Source organism: Scomber scombrus, chromosome 3, assembly GCF_963691925.1.
Source record: "Scomber scombrus chromosome 3, fScoSco1.1, whole genome shotgun sequence".
NCBI lineage: Eukaryota > Metazoa > Chordata > Actinopteri > Scombriformes > Scombridae > Scomber > Scomber scombrus.
Window position 1 is genome coordinate 30,640,578 of NC_084972.1, and position 22,216 is coordinate 30,662,793.

General features: G+C 38.0%; 1 protein-coding gene and 1 long non-coding RNA gene across 2 annotated transcripts in view; one reads left to right on the forward strand and one right to left on the reverse strand.

Moving 5' to 3' along the window:
* Positions 1-22,216, forward strand: part of LOC134004709 (uncharacterized) — a 478,899-nt gene that overhangs the window by 278,416 nt on the left and 178,267 nt on the right. The window lies entirely within an intron of this gene.
* pmepa1 (prostate transmembrane protein, androgen induced 1) overlaps positions 8,790-22,216 on the reverse strand; it is a 55,538-nt gene continuing 42,111 nt past the window's right edge. The window contains exon 6 of the mRNA XM_062416522.1: positions 8,790-8,868. Within this exon, the coding sequence (XP_062272506.1) occupies positions 8,790-8,868 (79 nt within the window). The remainder of the gene's footprint in view (positions 8,869-22,216) is intronic.

Genomic DNA, 22,216 nt, shown 5'->3' on the forward strand with positions numbered 1-22,216 from the left:
CTTTCTACCTTGTTGCCTCATGTTTCAAAATTCAATATATATACATATTTTCTGTTGTATCTTTAGTTTCTTTCTACTGAGCTCAGGACATTGGAGAAGAAAATAAGTAATCTGTGCTCTCCATTTAGACAATTACACTCTTGATTAAGTAATCCACATCCAGCACCTTCAGTACAGGGTACTCAATAATCGAAAGTCTGAAGTTGTACAGATTATATTTGTAAGGAGGAAATGTATTCAACCTCATTGAACCAGTTTCTTTTCTTCTCAACTGCCAATATAAATAAAACAAACCACATGACCAAAACTTATAGTTATGTGCAGAGCATCGGGTAACCTGCCAGACAAGAATGAGGAGGCAGATGAAAGAAAGTCAGTGCAGGCACCGCAGAAGCAGGAAAGGGCAGAACCAGGGACATATACCCCCACCTCATGGTTTCAAAAAGGTGCTGCCACAGCTCCATCTAGCTTTAACACTGCTACAATGGAGTACTTAGAAACTAGGAAGCATCAGCAGAAGGATGAGTTTGTCACATTGTTTTTATGTGGATGCAAAGCTTTAGTTTAAAATCAATGAGCTGGTCCACAGAGCTGAAATAGAGACTGTATATCAGGTGTATTTATCTCCTCAGGCAGCTCACTGGGACAGTAGCATGGAGTACAGTGATATCTCTTAGGTTCCCAGTATACAGTGATGAAGTTTGTACATAAAAGCTTTAACAAATCTTCCTTCATCTTTCTTTAACTGTTACAATAAATGTATTTAAATCATTTTGCTTAACTACAAAAGTACATTTTATGATTATTTCTAAATTTCATTACATTTCTAAAGAACATGAACAATAAATATTCTGTGAATTCACTCCAAAGCTGGCATTCTTTGACAGAAGTGGACATGAAATAGTCCTTGTAGGCCTCCCCAATCAAACTGGGACTGCCACACTCTCTGGGACCTGGTGTTAAGTTGTTGGAGGTTTTAATGATGAAATTGTTGGGGACACAAGTGGCCTTTATCACTTTATTCACATTCTCAGGCTGCAAACTGATCCTTCTTTGGTACACTTCCCACTTGGAGGCAAGGATCCCCAACGAGTTCTCCACCACCCTCCTGGTATTAGATGGCCTGTAGTTGTTCACCCTCTTAGCCTCATCAAGGGGGGCATTATGTTGCATGACAGGAGAAAGGCTTCATCTCCTAAACTGACATGGGAGACTGGCTGTGAGGAACCAGGAAGTGGACTTGGTTGGGGGATAGCCAGGGTTTCATTTCCAATGGTGTGAAGGTATCTGACAATCAATAAATGTTATAATACACCAATGCAATCCTTGTGTTTTGTGTTTACTAGTGTTACAGTTTTCAAAGTGTCGCCTGCTGCTAACTCCACCGGGCCATATGAGGCCACATGCTGTTTTTTCCTCCCTTGGTACAGTGCAGCTGTTATGTAAGATGTGAAGATAATGACTGTGACTGAAGTTAATCATCACTAACTTGTTTTTGGCACTATCTGTGATCTGAATCCTGTGTGTTCAAATAGTATATCATGTACACTCCTTATGTCGTAAATGTTTTTAGTGAAGGTTTCTATGGAAGCCATGAAACACAAACAGCGCAGAACACAAGAGGACTTATCTGACCTTTAAGATTTCATAATAAGGAAAGGTATACATTATCATCACACATATGTCACAAATATTTACTATAGGCTAGTAGGAGCCTCCTATACTTAGGATTAGGTTCAGGAGGTTGTTATCTCCCATTTATTTTAGTGAGCCAGTGTTGGTGGAGCCCAGCAGGTGTAGAAGGCTTTTTATCCTTTCTGCAAAAATGAACAAAGAATTGCTGCCATTCCTTTTATTCTCAGTGGATTTTGTGAATGTATATGATAATTAGTTTGTTAGTTATTACCGACTACCGAGAGACTTCCAGGTCTTTCTATCGTTGCTATGGTGGTTGCTATGAGCACTGCCATCACTGAAGCCACTTAGCTTATGTTTGAATCACTGTCTTTGTGTTGTGTAGTTATCTGAGGTGTTATGTTATTTGCGTTGTTTTATGTAGATGTTGGTTGATGTTCTTTCAATAAAAAACAGATTTCAGAGCAGTGCAGGAATTAACTGAGTTTGAAATCCAGAACTTGAAGCTTCACGATTGGCTGATTTCCTGAGGCAGTGCAGTTTGGGACTTGTTCATGTACATATTCATCTCAACTTTTCCAACGAACCTGAATTATTTCAACACAGTTTATTACATTCCTGAGTGGGCTAAACAAATTCATGGAGGCCATAACTACTTTGAAGGGTTACATAACTCCAACCGTCAGTGAACACAACTCAAAAACTCATTTTGCTCACTGAAGTAGGATTAGAAGTTATGTTTTTGACTTTAGGCACCGATGTGTGGAATGAAGCACTGCACATTTCAGTCAGCATGCACACACATGCATTCAGTCATGCAACCAAAAGTCCAGCAGTGCAATCCAAATCATTTTAGGATCTTAAATAGTGATTATCATCAAGTTTGGTGACAAAGAGTGTTTGAATGTTTTATATATTTCATTCAGCATATTGTAAGCTACAGTATCTATGATTGCATCTTCATATTCATCTTAAAGGGGACATATTCTGCACATTTCCAGGTCTACATGTTTAATCTTTGGCTGTACTAGATTATCTTTGCATGATTTACAGTTTTTAAAACTCCATCATCTCATATTGACCCTTCTCTTCATGCAGCCCCTCAATTCAGAAATTGCATTTTTTTGTTTATATCTGCATTACTGTGCAAGTTTTAGGCACTAAAAATGAAGGAAAGAAGCTTACAAAAATAATGCCATGATTATTGTATATTTATTAATTGAGTGTGAGCAGCTTTTCCTTTAAAACAGCAGCAGTTCATTTTGCTACACCTGCACACAGTTTTTCAGGTATTTAGCAGGTTGATTGTTCCTGCATTTTGGAGAAGTTACCACAGTTCTTCTTCTGTGGATTTCGGCGTGTTTCTCTCTCTTCATGTTAATCTCAGACTGACTCCATGATATTGAGATCAGGGCTCTGTGGACGCCAAACTATCTGTTGCAGGACCCCTTATTCTTCTTGATGATGAAGATAGTTCCTTATGACTCTGACTTGATGTTTAGGGTCATTGTCTTGCTGCAGAATACATTTGGGACACCACATTTCAGACACCTCCCTGATGGTGTGTTGCATTATGGATAAGAATCTACACATCAGAAGTGCCTAAAACTTCTGCACATCATCAATCCACCTCATGTTTAAAGTCTTCACAGAAAAAAACCCAAAACTAAAGTGGGTGACACATTTGTATGAAAGTCCACAAGAACACACTGCAAAAAAAGTTTGGCCTGAAGTTGAGTTCTTATCTTTTTTCCTAAAACATGTGAGTGAGAAGGTTTCCACCTGTTTTACTACTTTATATCTTAAAACAAGACAGGTCACTACTGGAATCAAGAAACACAAAACCTGACATGAGAAAACATTTGAAACAGGTTAAAACTGAACTAACACTTCTTGCTGAACTGACAGATTTTCTGACTGGATAAGAGGAAGATTTTGGCAGTTTTTGTGATATTTAGGACCATACTACAACTTCACACAACAAATACTATAATCTACATAAAGAAGATGTTGGAAGAGATAAACTGTCTACTTCTCACTGATGACTAATTGTAGGAATAATTGTGAAGTTATTATAATAAAAACTCCTCTCTAGACCAGAAATGTTTGCAGACTTTGCTGTTGATAGCGTGTCCTGTTCCCAGCATGTCTAGTTTTATTGACCTTGTACAATATGTGTGCAGCTCAGTTAATCTCTCAATATGACACCGACTTCAACAGTACGAAGAAAAAAACATCTTACTTTGACTTTTTCTTGGCAGTGACAGCGATTGTTTGTCCGATTGTTTTGCTGGAAATTCTTCTTCTGTGAAACAATGATTTACTTCTTGTATGCTTAAATCGGATTATCTGAGTGTTCTTGTTTTTTTGCAGCAGCAGTATGGGAGGAAATAATTACCCTGCAAGCATGCAGAGCCATGATTCCTCTGCGTGTCTCAAACTGCCTGTTTTCATGCAGATTTGTTATTTAACTTTAAAAAAAAACGTGCAAGAGAGACATTTCAATATTATAGCTCATCCAACAAGTTCTCTTTTAAAAAATGTTCCCAGTTTTTATGATGTTGTTATTTTTATAACCTGGTTAAATTAGATGTAAGTCATGCGTATAAAGTGTGGATGTCTAATAGTAAAACCTTTAAGTTATAAGGAAACCTAAATGAGGAAATCATTGCAGCAGAAAAACATGTTTACAAAGCTGCAACGTGCCTGATGGATGTGAAGTTTTTAACATCATAGTTGCAATATACAGTAACCACAAACTGACTAAAAGTTAATTAATGTAAATCTTTACTGTGCAATGACTTGTTTTTTGATTTGGCTGGTGCCATTTGTCATATCGTTAACAAATCTCTCAAACCAAACCAACAATGAAATGATCTACTTAAAAGTATCGTATTTGTCTCTAAAGGCTGATATATTTTATTCCTCTGTCCCATAGACTTTAATTATTGTCAATATTGTTAATGAGGTATCAGCAGAAGGATAGGTACGTGATGTCACATGGAAAAGAGCGTCTGTCACCTAGGTAACAGCTTCAGACCGCAGCAAAAACTTGGCTGCATTTAATGCAGACTTTTGCGTTTTTACCAGACGGGGAGCACCGGTCCTCTGAAATGAGGCCAACGCGGAAGTAACTTAAAACTTCATTCTATCAAAAGGCCACCAGGGGGCGACCGTTTTGGTGTCAAAAGGACTTCCGTCTCTATACAAGTCAATGGAGAATTCACCAACTTCTCACTTGATTTCTAACCTCAGTAAACGTTTTCAAAATGTGTTTATGGTCTCAATCGCTAGTTTAAAGCCTTCTTCAATGCAGTATGATGTTCATTTGTGAAATGTTGGCCTCCCTGATTTTATATTCGACGATAAAGCAGGGTATACATTAGGGGCGTGGCTACGTCGTGATTGACAGGTTGATTGATTCACAGGTTCAGGAGGGCGGACAGATAGACTGCAGGAAATAACCATGAACTTGTTTCACACCGACAGTTTTCTCCGGAGTTTTGTGGTTATAATTAGTCGTAACCAAGGCCGTAGCCAGGATTTGTCAAATACCGAGGTCAAAAATAAGACCAAGACATGTATTTTAATTAGCTGTAATCCATGATGTATTTATACCACTTTCTTGCTGTGTATTTCTCAGTCATGGTCACTCTTGTGGTCCGGTTCTTTCTTATCATTTCCAATTTTGCAACTTAAATCAACTCCTATTTCAGTATTCTACAATTTCCATGGTTGTATATTTAAAAATGATAACTGCAATATATTATTTTCTTTGTTTGTTCTTAAAATGTGGAATGGAGCACGGCCTGCTGGGAAAGGGAGAAAAGGGCTTGTCCAATGAATGAACAGTTTGCAAAATTGGGTCAAGTCCAATTAACAATATTTTTTCTGGAAGTGAGCATTATATAACTGCGACTTAAAAATCTCCAGTAATATGCTGTGTATATTTGTGAATTTGTGACAAATCTGCTGACGGAAGCGCAACACAGCTGGAGCTGTTCGGTAAGGAAACCAGTTGAATTGGAAACCAGTTGGGACACCGGGGCCGGTGAAAAAATTCACGGTGGATTTCAAAGCCTCACACCGCCGCTGGCTTTATAGCCGACTACTTTCATTTTGACATGGCAGCGGTATCTGCAAGTACGTGTCACGTGAAGGTCCGTTGATGTAAGGATAATTGTCTCGTCGGCTATTTTCACTTCACAACAAAACGAAATTTCATGAAAAAAATACTGAGGACATGACCTCTGTGTCCTCAATGGTAGCTACGACCATGGTCGTAACAGCTAACTTGGTTAGCATCACCAGGTTGCCGGTGTAGACTGTGGTAGATCCAGCCCTCGCAACCTCCCCTGCTCCGTCCTCTTGCTCCTCCTGATGCCCATATAAGTAGAATCCGTGTTTTTATTTTTACCGGCATGCACCTGAAATTTTCAAGATGGCATTTTCAGCAGGCCACAAACCAATGGGTGACGTCACGGATGTTACGTCCATTTCTTATATACAGTCTATGAGTTTTACCCTTTAGACGGGAACGCGACGGTGGAGCATTTTTAAGATTTCCATTCTGGAGGGTGGTTTCACTTTTTTGAGTTTTTAAGCCTCAAAAAACGTTGTCACCGTCTAAACGAAATCCAATAAAATATTTTGTTGTTTTCACCCGCGAGCGTTGTCGTGTAAACAGGGAAGGCAGAAAAAGATTGGAAAACAGGGTCCAGGTTGAAAAGTACCAAAGTTTCCCTTTAACTCTGTTATTCCTCCTCTCAGTGTATTGTGCACAGTAATCCTCGGCTGGAATACTTCAAGGTCACATATATACAGATTATTAAAGACACACTAATCTTTTTTTACAACATGTAAACACAGTAGTACTTTTACGTTAGGAACAGGTAATAAAGTTTAGTTTAGTTGCAAGCAACATTCAAGCTGGACAAGACTTACGTTAGCTATTTAGAAATGTTTTAAAAAATCGAAATTGAAATAGAAAGCAAACTTTAAAAACATGTAACACTGTTTTTTTTTTAAAATACATTGACCTTAAAACCACCCATTCCTCTCTTAATCTGTCATTCTTTTGAGGTAAAATGATAAAAAAAAATAGCACATATCAGCACAATAAAGGGAAATTAATACTGAAACTTTCCACGTGTTTACTGTGACAGGTTATCTCACTCTCTGAACATGAATGAACGGCAGCAGACGGCTTCTTCTTAAAAGAGGAAAAACAAGAGCTGATAATCTGGAACGATGCTGACTCGGGACAGTTTATCAGCTCCGGTGATAAAATAGTTCAAGCTGTTATCAGTGTGCCTCTGTCGGTGTGCCGTACTGTTCTGACGGATGTCCAATAAAGCAGTGAGGAAAGGTCAAAGGTCATTAAATCTTCATGGAAAAATATGTTGAGAAATAAAATTTTAGGGTTAGGGTTAATTTCCTCTTTTTTTCTTCATCCTTCAGTTATTCCTCCTATTCTTTCATCTTCCTTCCTCCATAATTAACTCTTACCTTAACGATTTTTGGAGTCAGGTGAACGATCTGCATTTGAACAACAGATGTCAACTTTATTTATTCATTTTTTCTCTTCTTTTTATTGAGTTTTAATATAATCTGCATTACAAAAATATTGCACTTTTAAATTATACATTAAGATTTCCACTTTTTTAAACAGCATGTTAAATTGTTTAATCTACAATTAACTGACTGAATCATAAAACATCTGGACTGATGTTTGTGCAGCAACCAGATACACAGACAGACGGAATAATACAATAAACAGAGAGAGAGAAAAATCATAGTTTTTGTTCCAGATCTGCATCTTCATCTTTGAATTCCTACTAATTTTATTTTCACATCAGATATAAGTCTTATTTCCTCTGTGGATTAATTTGTATGTGACTACTGTGATGTTGTGGTTTGGTTTCAGTAAATCAATGCAGAGATATCACGTCGGTTATCTTCATCTTCATCGTTGCAACATACTGTACCCTTTTTCAAAACATGTATGATTTGGGTCAGCAAACAGTTTGCAGACATGTGTGTCCTCAGCCTGATCTCACAGATGTTTTGACATATCCCCAAAAATCCCTCTTTTCCACGCTGATCCTGAACTCTAGAGTCACACAAGGCCTCTGCTCCATCTTCACCAATAACTGTTCACCTGTTCACCATTTATCAGTTATCAAGTATGCATATAACAGCATGTTGAGAGGCCTCATCAGCACAAATAACCAGATAATCTATAGGGAGGAGGTCCAGCAGCTGAGAGCATGGTGTGTATGTGGTGAGTAAGGCCCAACGCAGGCTGATAAAGAATGTGTCACATGGGTTAAAATGAAAAACTTGTGGAGAAACGTGCAGAAAAGTTCAGCCGCAGCGTGAGTTGAGCCTGCGAGACGGTGAAAGTCAGTACTAAGGGACACTGTGTAATGGAATGAAAGGTGGATGGCAAAGGTGAGGGTTTATCAGCTCTGTGTGTGTGTTTGTGTGTGTGTGTCGTGTGTGTGTGTGTGTGTGTGTGTGTTTCTGCGCAGTGGACTACCAAGAGGTGGCGCTGTGACGTCACACAGGGTCCAGTCGGACACTCACCCATTACTGGACGTCAGCGGTGATGCTGACTGGCCCCCGAGTGCTGATTGGTCGATGCTGAAAGGGAACTCTGGGGTAAAGTAGTGAAATATGCTGCTGCTTCATCGCTGTAACATTCAGTTTAGAGGTTTTTAAATCTTTAAAGATGCTATATTTCATGTTTTCTTAACATCTTTTATTCCTTCTCTTTCCTTTTTACCTTCTTGTTGCTGCTTACCTTATCCCTCCCTTTTTCCTCTCTATCTTTGTTCTTACTCTTCATCTTGCCTTCTTTCTACCTTCCTCACTTGCTTCTGAACTAATACACCAAACTCAGAGTGTCTACTTTCAGTCTGATGTTTAAATGCAGTCTTTCTTTCATTGGAAATGCGTTCCAGACAGCCATAGTGTTTAGTAAAGCAACGTAACTGAATATAATTTTAATTTCTTGCAGACAGGAGTTGGTTTATTTGAGGATGCATTCAGACGTAGCTGATGAACAACAACAAGAAACAAAAAACTTTTTGTATTTTACTCTCCGAAAACACAGTTAATATGTAAAGGTTTGAATGCGTCCATGAACGCTCTTAAAGAGGGAAGAGCGTTCCCTCTTTGAGAGCGTTCATGGACGCGTGGCTCTTCATCTCAGGCTCAGAGATATCACACCTGTGCCTGAATGTATTTTTTAAAGGGATCATTTTACAGTGTTGAGAGTCGAGGAAAAGCAGAACATAATCTAAAACTTCGGCCGCTGCCCAGCTCACATCGCACCCGACCCCTTTGGCCCCTCCTGCGGGTGGTGGGTCCACTGGAAGGGGGTCCCATGTTTTCTCTTCGGGCTATGCCCGGCCGGGCCCCATGGGTGCAGGCCCGGCCACCAGGCGCTCGCCATCGAGCCCCACCCCCAGGCCTGGCTCCAGGGGGGGGCCCCGGTGACCCGCGTCCGGGCAAGGGAAACCAAGGACCATATATATTGTTCATCATAAGGGGTTTTGTGAGCTACGCTTTGTCTGGTCCCTCCCCCCGGACCTGTTTGCCTTGGGTGACCCTACCAGGGGCATAAAGCCCCCGACAACGGAGCTTGGGACACGCAAACCCCTCCACCACGATAAGGTAGTAGGTCAGGCTGGGGAGAGGGAAGTCTGGGTTTCCCTGCTTAGGCTGCTGCCCCCGCGACCCGACCCCGGATAAGCGGAAAGAAGATGGATGGATGGATGGAATGTAAAGCCTTTTTTGGTCTCAGTACCCGTGCATTTGTTCTGCACATTGATGGCTTCTAAATTAAAGTGACAAATTGTGTTATATGTCATGTTTCACACACATATTTCAAGTTTAAAAACGATTAGAGAAAAAAACAAACTTATTTTTGTGCAAACATGTTTTTTTCTTCTAAATTTTTAAAAAAAACACTATGTAATATGTCAATGTTGGGCATTCAATGCGACCATGAACGCACCACCAGAGAGAGTTTTGTGATGGAAATGTTTCTTTCTACTTCCCAACGACACGCAACACTATAAAATCCTCCTCTCTCCCCCCTTAAAAACCCCAAATTCATCTCAGGCTCAGAGGTATAACACCTGTACCTGGATTTGTTTTTAAAAGGGATCATTTACAGTGTTGAGAGTCGTTGCACACTGATTGCTTTGAAATAAAAGCGACAAATTGTGTCATTTCGAACACATTTCAAGTCTAAAGAGAAAAACACCCTGCTTTAGATAATCAGCAGTAATGATGATGAGTATCTAGATGAACTGTGGCCATCAGCTACTGGACTGGACTGGAGACTGAAGAAGGTGGGAAAAAAAGGGAAGGTTTGGAAAATCACTGAATGATCCCTGAATGATCTTTGGAATCAGTTTCAGTGATCAACCTACATCTTGTCATCTCTTCATTCTTTGTTCATTTTACAGCCTGTCGTTAACTCGTGCAATCTTTTATGTCTTTTGACAAGTGAGCTATAAAACACCCTGAATGGCGTTTGTCCAGCAGACAGACTGCCAACTGTCCGATACTAGAGAGAGAGATAGATAGATAGATAGTGGACTGGGTGGTTTAATAACCCAGCACGGTACCTTACTCTGAGCTGACGTAGAAAACCTGGCAGGAGGATAAACTGGTGTAACGTTTAAAGCTGTTGAGTCACAGGAATCTTATCAAAAACGGGCTGAGATCCATTTGGCTGGAAATCCAGTCATTCATAGATCAGGCAGCTGCCAGCTGACGCTCGACGAGCCGAGCTCAGATTATGTCATTGCGGAAGAGTCCAAGTCAGGCCTCCAGTTGGGTCAAATCCAAGTCGATCAGTTTAAGTCTCAGATCTAATCTCAAATTAAGACTCAAGTACTACCAAATTAAGTATGCAACTATTAAGAAAAGTCAATTTTTGTCTCAAACAAGTCAAGTTTTAGCTGCTCATTTCTCTGACATCTGACTCTAGACTCTAGTCAGCTAAAGCTTCCGATCAAATGTCAAATTAAGACTCAAGTTATTCAGGAAAGATCTAAACTGCAGGTCATTTAATAAAAGTCCAAATTAAGTCTCAATTCATTCTAAGTAAAGTTAACTCTTAGCTGCTCATTTCTGTGACATCTAACTCGAGTCCAAGTCTTCAGTCTATACAGTTTTTCTACCCTCATGTCTGTCCGTCTTTTTAGGATACATTTTTCAAGTATTACATTTGAAATGTTTACACTTTTTTCTAAGTAACATTGTCAATCACATATTTCCTTTAGAGAATCAGTGAAGTAACTTTAAAGATTAAGGTACTTGATCAAGATAAAGACATATTGTAGGGGAGAACGGGGTTGGTAGTCACATTTTTTACTTCCTCTAATTCCTCATAAACTGTATCTATACTCTATACCTTTTTAATGTGTAATGGAAGTCTACAGTGTCAGGTATGAATAAAGTGGTGTTACTCTCCTTCAGCTGATTCAGTTAAGAAGATATAAGCTGTCACATACGTCTCGTGCACTTGTGACAACCGTCCCCATCGTGGCGTATGGGGCTGTTTGTCCATGTGCTATTTTAATGGAGTCGTATCACATTGTATATGTATATGCCAACATGTGACTACCCAACCCTGTTCTCCCTACATATCTGAATCTAAATATCTACTGATAAGTATTCATGTGTTTAATTAGAGACAGTCAAGTCCTCAGTGTGGGAGGTTAGGTGAGGTGACATAATGGCTTGTAGTTGATATCAGGTTTTATCTTTCCATTCTCTACATCCCTCCTTTCACTTTGTCCTTCCTTGTTCTTTTTCCCCTCTCAGTTAAATCTGTGCTCGCCTTGCTCTGACATGTTAAAATATTTGCTGTTTAACAAAAAGAAAAGAAAAGAAAAGGTCTACTGAGGAAAACAGATGATTTATATGTATTTACTGAAAGTGAAACTAACACATCTCATCAAAATATCACTGCTATAATCTGGAAACATAAAGTCACAAGTCAAAAAAGTGAGAATCTACAATAATCTGCTCTTCAAACAAACGTCATTAACATTATTTGTAACATCTGTGCAAAAATGGCTGCACCTGATATGAAATGAGGAGAGCTCATTAAATCACACTCAGCTGTTTCTAAGTGTTTGTCTCCCTGCAGCTCCTTAATGAATCCTCACTGACTTCAGATTTTGAGTGAAGTGCGCCACCTGCTGCACGCTGGCTGATGTTACACCGACACGAGTTTGTTCCTTAAAATGTCGAATTATTCTCTAAGATGTTCTGATCAGATCCTCTTTGTAGTCGCCTTTGTGTCTAAGAAGGTTGGCTTTTGTGTTTAAGTCGCTTTGTGATTGCAAGAAGTTATCAGTAAAATATTTGTTACCTGTCGTCATTTTGCTTATTTAAAAATGTTTTGTTTTTTCATCTTGAAACAGATCACCTGTGTTTTCAGTAATGTCATCACTGTTCTTTGCTGTTTGTTGTTTATTTGGTTGGTTGTTTGTTGTGCTATACATAATTATGTCTTGTACTGTTCTGTTTTTCATTTATTTAATGAGTGTTTCTTTGAGACCCATTTGAAAACAGCCTGATACATCTCAATAATTAATTTCTACATCAGTTTCTGAATAAATCGAACATTCAAAAAAACCTAATATTTTAATTATTTCAGAAAATGTTATAGGTTGTGTTAATATGTAAATTATTAAAAAGTGAAACCGGCAGCTTGTTCCTCTCACTACAAAAGTTATGTTTTAAAATTGAATCTTATTGGGAAAAGAAAAATAGTGGGTGGATGTGAAAGGCTGAGCAATCTCCATGACAACCGAGCAAATTACATCCGCTGAGAAAGACCTTTGAGACGTGGCTGAAAACTCTGGAAACAGCTTGTTAGTGGATCCTGAGTTAAAACTTTAAACTGCTCAGACACTCAGACACTGTTTCTAAGAACAAGACCGAGCTTTCATGTTCAGTGATGTTTACTTTACTGTACACTACAATGCTCAGACACACATGGACTTTAACCATTTTGTTTCCTAGACTGCATGAAGTTTGAATAAAATGTCTCCTCCTATATTTTAAATATATATTTTAGCCTTTATTGTACAGTTGGTGTCAGAGAGGCTGACAGGAAACAAGAGGAGACAGTGAAATGGGTAAGACATGCAACAAAAGGTCCCTTGTAGCATGTGTTGTAACCATTCTGCCATGAGGCCACTCCCCAAATATCTCATTTCTTAACCGCTCTCATTTCTGTGTTCTGTTCTCCATGATCACATTTATTCCTTTCCCCGGGTTCACAGCTGCACCTTCCTTCTTTCCGAGGCTGTATAGAGACATCCTGAATGTTAAAATTTAATCAATCAATCTTTTATGTATATAGCACCATATCACAATAAAAGTCATCTCAATGCTCTTTTCACACAGAGCAGGTCTGGTCTACTATTTAATTTAATTTAATTTAAAGAGACCCAACATTCCCACATGAGCAGCATTTGGAGACAGCAGCAAGGAAAACCTCCCTGACTTTAGGTGGGCGACCATCTGCCTTGACTGGTCGGGGTTGAGAGAAAGATAGAGAGAAGGAAAGAGTAATAGAGAGAGAGAGAGGTGGTAATAACTCCTTTTTTTATCATCATTTCTTTGAATTTTTCATTAGTCTCTTACTAAAAATGTAAAGTTTTAATTTGTACCTCATATTGTGATTGGAGTTTGCTTTTTCTTTTCTTTTTCGTCATTACTATACTTACTATATTTATTTACTCAGTTATTACGATTCCATGCATATTTCCTTTTGCTGTTTCTGTCTATAAGTTGTTCTTCTGGTTGTACATCTGTAAATCATTTGGTTGCATTTTTTTTTTTTTTTTTAAATCTTTGCTCAGTTTTTCATGATAAAAGTAAAAAGTCTTAAACACAGATTGAACTGCTGACTAAAACAAAAACACATCTGTGGTCGGATACATAATTGTAAAACAGTGATCTTCAGCATTTGAATAAAAGGAAAAGAAACAAAATAAATAAAAGAATAAATAAATAATCAGAGGAGATGCAAACATATTTATAAAAGTTTTTTATTCATTTTTTAAATCGAAGGCTAACTGAAATGTGTCTGATTCATACCATGTTCTGTGACAACAACGATCAACCATTGTCTGAAAAAATAACAACGTAACAAACCCAGCAACACGTAGACCATCCAAATATAAATTAAAATAAATTGTTTTTAATACACAAATAAGCAACCGTTATCATTGAGAATAAGTAGGCCTCTATATAAGTATGTGAGCCATGCTGTGACAGGTAACAGATTTTAAAACCCCTGAACTCTTTTTTTTTCTTTTTTCTTTTTTAGCGCCGTGTTCATCTTTCTTCCGCCGAACATCGACGGAAGAATTATAAACCTGGAGCTAAAAGTGAGTTCAGAGAAATCCAACAGTTTTTCTACACGAACAGATCAGGGCTCCTGCACAAAGATTTTACAGACAGTCATATTTGTTTTTTAATAAGTGTGTAGGAATCCTGACCGAACAAACCGATCTATTGTACAAGTCTCACATTTGAACATGCTTGCAGGATTTAAAACTCGACGACAAGGGTGGAAGACTTCTACAATAGTCACTGCGGCGGTTGGACGAGCGACCAAGTGGCTGCTGCACACGTGTCCCGTATAAAAAATGAAGGAAAAAAAAGATATCGAGGCTCGTTTAAATACGCACACATACATACTGCAACCAAAAAAAAAAAAAAAAGAAGAAGAGAGTGTTTCTGTATATTTTTCTTCAACATTGTCAGAGGATTTAAAAAAAAAAAAAAAAGGCGCCACGTAGCCAACGTAGCGCTGATTCAAAGAGCAGAGTGAGCAGAGGAGAAGACGATGATGAGCAGAATAAGCAAAAAACACAAAGGAAGGAAACAGTTTTCTTTACTTTGAACCTTTATCCAGTCGACTTCTTAATGCAGTTTTTCCTTCTTGATGTATAATCATGTAATACTCGTCTACAGGTGATAGACAGAGTTAGAAAAACTGGAAAAAGGTATGCGTAAAGAAAGCTGTTTCCCCCCAAAAAAGTTCAAGTCAGGTGCGACTCTTTAATTTTTTATGCGATCAGAGTCTCGTTTAGGATGATTCCTTCTTTGGAAAGGTCTTTAAAAACGATGCTGCGGACAGAAACGAGGGCTGTGGAGGAGCAGTTCTGTGCAGGAAGCAAGACATTTGTTGTTTTATTCATGGCTCCGATGTCTTGTCGTGTCGTTACTCGTGTTGCGTTTCATTAAATGTCGGAAGTAAAACGTTCCTAGCTCAAAGGTTGTGTTCCTGGACTGGAAACATGACTCTTAGTGCAGATTTCTTTGTCTAACGTTACCCAACAGGTGAAGTTAAACAAAGGAAATTAATCTAATGCTTCAAATGTTTGCTTTCTGGTATTTATGAAGCATTTTTAGGTTGTGCTATTCTTAGTGGAGTGAATTCTGGATTTTTAGCCAAATTTCTGACTCTTTCCGACATCCCTGGATCGCAACACAAGCAACTTGAGAGCTGAATCTTAGCATCTTGTTTCATCAATACGGAAGCTTATTCATGCTAGGAAAAAAAAAAAAAAAGTATTGCTGTATGCCATAAGTCCAGAGGTTAAATTTGAATTAGTATTATTTTGTGTGAATTTTTCTATGAATTTAAAAAGTCCACAATGTGCTGTGCTGTAATTTGAATCTGTAGTCTGAATACTGCTGATTTGCCTATTTGGCTAAATGCTATATTAGTTAATTGTTTATCATGTTGCATCACTGGGTGACGCACTGAACCACATTCCAGAAAAAAAAGGTTGTCATCACATGTATGAAATGAAGTGATGACAATAAATGAAGTATTTGAAAAAAAGACTTATTATGGCAAAATTTGGAATATAAGTAAATAAAGTTGTAACTTTGGACCTTGAAATAAGATTATTTGTCATCTGCTGTTTCCAAAAATGAAGAATTTTTTTCATTATTCACGTTTTTTTTCCTTTTCATGACATGAATAAGCTTCCATACATCACAGCCATTTTAACATCATTTTTTAATATTTTCATGCTGTCCAGTGTCTGCATGTGAAAAGGCAGGAGGAGTTCATTGCACCACAGTGTGTGTGTGTGTTTGCGTGTGTATGTTTTTTTTTTTTCTTTCTCTCTCTCTCTTTTTTCTAAACAGACAGACGGAAAAGTCTCCGATGAGCCACCGGACACCAGAAGGCACACATGTAGACGCTGGGTCCGGAGCGATCGGAGGAGGAGACGCAATGATTATAAGAAGGAGATGAAACTGGATCACGAGGATTTGATGTTCACATGCACAAAAGAAATATACTTGAACTTGTAAGTGCGTGAGGAAAATGTGCTCGGGTAAAAGAAAAGCCCCCCAAAAAAAGGGTAAAATCACATCATTTGCTCTTCAAACGTCTACGAGCGTATTTTAAAAGTGGAAAAAAAGGGCACTTAGAAGCAGAAGTACATTTCGTGGTATTTACACGTCTTTCCTCCTCAGTGATCTGCAGCTTTATGTGTGTTAGGTAGTTTTTTTTTAACACTCTCGAAGTTGGTTTCACAAAAATAAAATAAAATTTGTCGTGTGATTGATGGATTGAAGTAAAATGACCTTTTTTCTTTTTCTCTTGCTCTCAAGTGAATAAACAATAAAAATATCAACAACAACAATAAAAAGACTTAACATTTAGCACGCTACGTTAAAATAGAACTAATATTATCAAAAAAGGCAAATAGTAGGTGTATTGCAACGCTCTCTGCGGCATCACTATCAAAAAACATCTATCTTCATCATCAACATCATCAACATCAACATGACCATCAATCTCATCATCATCATCATCCAAACATCATCATCATCAACTGAGACAGTAAGGAGGCGTGGCCCGGGGATGATTGACAGCCCAAAGTAGCCACTCACATTTCGCCCGTCTCAGCGCAGGCAGGCACACTTGTACGACATAGCAACAATAATAATAATAATAATAACACGATGAACGCGTTTCCATGGAGATCAGAAAGACAACCGACCAATGGCAGCGAGTGGGGGGAAATGGGGGGAGAGGGGGCCGGGCCTGAAGGGAGCTCTGTCATTATTGGACGGCAGGCATCTCTAGGGAACAGGAAGAGCGTGTTCGGTTCGGATAGGAAGAGGAAGGAAGGAGGGGTCGTGAAATAGGTGTGTGTGTGTGTATGTGTGTGTGTGTGAGATAAATGTTTTCGTTATCTTGTGTGGTCCGCAATAAAAAAATTTAAATAAATAAAGTATGTGGATGAGTGAAAGTGCACCTGTGTGTGTCTAAGGTCTGGTTCTTAGGTTAGTTTGTTTAGTCTGCTTTGTGTGTGTGTGTGTGTGTGTGTGTGTGTGTGTGTGTGTTTAATTTGTGTCTAGACAGCTGGGGGTTCTTCCGAGGGCAAGTCGGTGTACATTAACCGCACACAGACACACCTGGGAACAGACAGCACTGTGTGTGTGTTGACTTTACAAAAACACTCTGCTGTATAAGCTAATATGTTTTAACTCACTAACACTTACACTTAGGGCTTAAAGTTAAGCCACAGCTCTTATTTAAAGGTTCACATCATTTCCAAGTCTGCATTAACACTCACTCACCATCTGTATGTTGAGAGAGGTTAATTATAACCATTCCTCTTCTCTATTCTGAGCTCTGCAGGGTAATCCTTGTTTTAAAGTTCACTTAAAGCTAATAAAGAGGCTTCAGCACTCTCAGTTTAGACAAATCATGTACATATCTTCATCCTGGAAGTCACATGTAGGTTCATTACCAGTGTTTCATCTCTGCAATAAACCTACATGCAGCTACTAGGATTCACCGGTATTCCTCCAGTGAGAAATGGAACAAATTTAGTACCAAAAACTAGTAAAAATATTGATTTATCAAACTTATATTAGCTTCAGATGAACTTTAAAATGCATTTTTACACTAAATGAGGACTGTAGAGATGTTCCTCATCTCTTACAATGAAGTTGTGTTAATAAATTATCTCTTCGCAGCCAGTATAAAGAGGAGGAATAACTCTTTCATCCATATATGACTCGAAGAAAATCTAAAACTTAACAGGAAACACTTGATTTAAATGTATCTTATCCATTTATTTTAGTTACTATAAATGTCAAAGTTTAGCAGTGGCTGTAAAAGAAAAAAACATTAATGCTAAATAACTATTAAGACCTCTCTGCATGTAAACATACCAGAGTGTGTGTGTGTGTGGTGTGCGCGTGTGTGTGTGTAAATGTGTGTGCGTTTTCCTTCCTCTCCTCATGTCTTTCTTTTGTATCGTCAGCCAGCGCAGAAAGATTAATCCTACATTGTTTTTACTTCTCATGAACTGAATTATTTAAATGTATTATTATACTTATTAAAACCATCTTTCGTTTGTTATTTGTTTGATCAGAGCCCGTCCAGCCTTCTCATACCCGCTGCAAACCCTCCGCTGCAGGGAACCGAACCGTACTAAAGAGGAAAACAGCCCGGTCCAAACTCAAGTATCATGATGGTGAAAAGGAAAGAGGAAACATTGAAGAAAGGAAAGGTTTAATAATTTAGAGAAAACTTGAATTAGGACCAGGCTCACAATCTTATTATCACGGAGATCAAAGGTGATTCATACTTTGATCCAATCATCACTCCTTTTAGCTGCTTTGGGTCAAGAGATTCATTTCATTTTTACTCTGTGCTTGTCATGAGAAATGGCAGCGTGGCCAACGTGCAGCGCAGGAATAAAAGGAGAAAGAGAGACAGTAAACAAGACGGTGAGAAGGTGAACCATAAAAGACGTGACTTTTGATTATTTGCCAGCTTTTTTTTTCCACCTTTGTCTTTTCTTTTGAATCACAGCAATTTAGGAGAGGATTCATACAACAACTACTGATATTGTGCTTTGTAATTTCTCACAATTTAATTAGGACAATATTCCCATTTCTCTTTAAACAGGAGCAAAGATTCCACTTTTATTCCTGTTTAGAAAGACGTGAGAACAGATCTTTTACACTGTGTTTTAAATGTGATATTTAAATGTCTGTGTGCCTCTTAGCTCCCAGTTTGTGCTTCTCATTTGCATTATCTTTAAATTTTTCTTAAAGATAAACCCCTGACAATCTTTAAATAACACTTACTGCTGTTCTGACTGCATTTAAGAGACTCTTTTAACAATCTAGATTAAAAAAAAGACATCTTATGCATGATAGGAAAGATTTTTAACCCATTTCCTACAATGGTAGCTGCAGTTTGTACAACGTAAGTAAAATAAAAATGCGTTAATGTGCAAAATGACATTAAATAATGGAAAGTAACAGTAATAGACAAATATAACTGGCAGAAACAATATTTAAAATGTTGATTTGTGTTATAATAATTATACAAAGACAGCTACCATCTTTGTTTGAATTAGAAAACAGGTTTAATATCTTGTCTATTGTGCAGCAGACTTCATATTTCCTTATCAAGATTGTTAGAAGAGTCTTTAAAGTTCCTAAAATACCTTCAAAACAATCAGAAAGTGTTGTTAAAAGATGTTCTGGGATTTATATTTCAGATACTCAAATGTAACGTTAATAGATGAGAATCACAAACTGGGCCTGAGACGCCTGTGATTCATTTCAGGAAAGAAAAGACAAAAGAAATTAAAAGATTCACCGTATCAGATTATAAAATGTCTTTTTTTTGGCCTTTTAATTCTCTCTTCTCCTCAGGATAAGCTGACTCAAGCTTCGGGAGTTTTGGCTGCGGTTTGGTTCGGTCCCTGTGGAGGGCGCTGTTGCATAAAGACTGGACACTAGAGGGCACTGTGTTTTTTTCTTTCTTTAAGGGGCGCCTAAAAAAATCCTTCCACCTTTATTTCCACACTCTTAAACAGACGACATAAGACGAGTTGTTCTTAACACTCGTGTCACTTTTCAACACTTCAGTGTGCTTAGTTTGCAACAACTCGTCTCGTGCTGCGTTCAACACACAAAGAGTTGTGGTCCAAAATTGAAATATCCACCAGATCTTTGAAAGTTAGTAGAGTTGGGTATCCTGTCTTAGAAACAGTGTTTTAAATTTGTGTCTTGTTAGCCAACTCACACCTGGTAAAACTAGCCTTCGAGCTAATTCTGCTATATTTACATTAATGTTTATTAATATACACGCTCCCTGGGAAATAAACTACTAAAATAAATCAATCAATACTAACTATAATTATTTGCTGCTGACCGAAATGTATCTGCAGAACTGAGAGTCAAAACTCAAAATTTGGTCGTTAAATTAATGAGCTTATTTTTAACTTTACTTTTTAACTTTAACTTATTTTTTGATCAAATAGTTCCTGATATAAACCAAAGTTTGGCCAATTTTACATTAAATTTAATTTAAAACTTTTTTTGTATGGATTCATGTGTAGAAAACATTTAACATATGACAAATTTGGCTTCTTTTGTCACATGAAAAAAAGTTTTATAGAAAATAAACGTGTATTTCTCAAATTTATTTATACCAACACTAAAGAGGATTATTAGTAACAGTATTTGAAAAATGACACCCAGTCGTCTTGGTCACGACTATGTTAGACTTTAAAAAGATAAATCAATGATTCCAGGTAGTGAGGTTTTTAGGATGACTACAATTTTGAGGCACAACTCTTTGCATCTTTTTAAAAGTGTGGCTTAAAGCTTTAAAGGTTTATATCTAGAAATCTAAAATATTTTTTTCTGTAGTTGTAAAGTTTTATTGTAGTTGATATATACGACGCTGGCTGACAGACGATTGTTGTCTCTTTCCCGGTGCGGTAAAGTGCTCAGAGATGCCTGCAGGAGAGAGACAGAGAGGAACTCACCGGAGGAGCTGTTTGAATGTGTGTAACTGTTTGTATTAAAGGCAGGAAATAGAGATTGTGGGTTTGGTCGCAGCAGCAGCGCACAGTCAGCATATCGCACATTTCGGGCCTATAAGGCGACCTGGCTTCCTTCCTGAGTAGCATCGCTACAAAAGGAGGACGTTAGGTGTCACTTGTTTCTGTGTCGTTTGCTCTTTTCTCATCCGCTGAACAATATTCAGACATTCACATAAAATATAAAACACACAACAAACAGGATTATTATAAAAACAGCTAACTCTACGCTCTACTCTAACCGACTCTACTGTTACATTACACATCGTCTTGATTAGTTCGGACGTTTGCTCGATGTGACAAAGTCCGATTTTAACGTGAGCATGTATGTGCTTGACTTGTTTGGCGAGGTAGTGACAGCCAGGCTTTGGGATTGGCAAAACGATTCGGCCAATAGGATGAGAGAAAAAGAGCAACGAGCAGAGGTTTTTTTTTTTTTTTGATTGGGCCCGCAGGTTGGGTGCTGATTCGTGGTTTGGCTCGCAGGACTCGGATAATTGCATAAACCAGGGATTTTTTCTTCTTCTTAATAAATCAATGGTACAGTAATAGTTAATCCGAGTCCGTTGTACGAAGTCAGAACCCTCCCATGATATGTTTTCGTGATAGCGGCTGCTGTGCGTCATGCTGCTGCACCTCGGTCCCTCCGATGAGTCCCTACGGTTCCACGTCTCTCCGGGTCGGTGTTTATCTCGGCCTGAACGGACAGAGCTCCTTCCTTACATAAAAAAAAATCTCTCTCATATACGTCCATCCATCATCTGCGCAGACTAAAAAAATAGTGCAATTCTTTTCAGCAATTATATAAATAACTCTAAAATTCGTGCTTTTTTTCTTTTTTCTTAAAGTTCACTCCCGGTTTGCATACATGTGTGTGTTGTATATACTCGATATGTAACGTATATATATATGCCAACATGTATGCAGCAACCCCAACAGATTACTGATGTTTGTTTCTTATTTTCTAAAACTAAACAACATATTTAAAAATAAACAAACAGAGAAAAAAAAAACATCTTTACTCATTAGAATCCATCAAGTTTAGAAAAATACCCTACTTTCTTTCTCTATTTCCCTCTCTGATCGACCATATTGCGGATTTTTGTCTTTTTTTCTGTGTTGAACAGTCTTGAACTTTGTGCAAACCTTCTTTAGAAAACATCAATAAAATTAAAAAGTAACAAAAAAAAAGGATTATAGCGACAACTCCTGTATCTGTTGGTCGATATAAGGCAGAACTTTTAGCTTGAGGACTTTAGCACTAGTATGCTAGATAAAAAGATAACACTAACTCCTATCTAAACTCTAACGTGTCCCAGTGATACAGCTAAAGCCTGGCACAGGAGTCGCTGCCGCTCGTGAAGGTGAAACAGAAACTAAAACGGAGTCACAGCAGCGAGAGGAGGTGGTGATGGATGGGGGGATTATCACTAGAAAACAAAAAACAAAAATATATATATAAAAAATAAAAATAAAAAACCTGGAAGAACAAGAAGATTGCAACATTTCGCCATTTGCCTGGATAGGAATTTTTTTCTTGTAAGCGTGAAAAAAAGACGAACAAACGAACAAAAAAAAAAGTTCTATAAGAAACAAACAGAACAAGTAAATATTTATAATGAATGAAGACTAAGTTGTAAGATCAGTCTGAT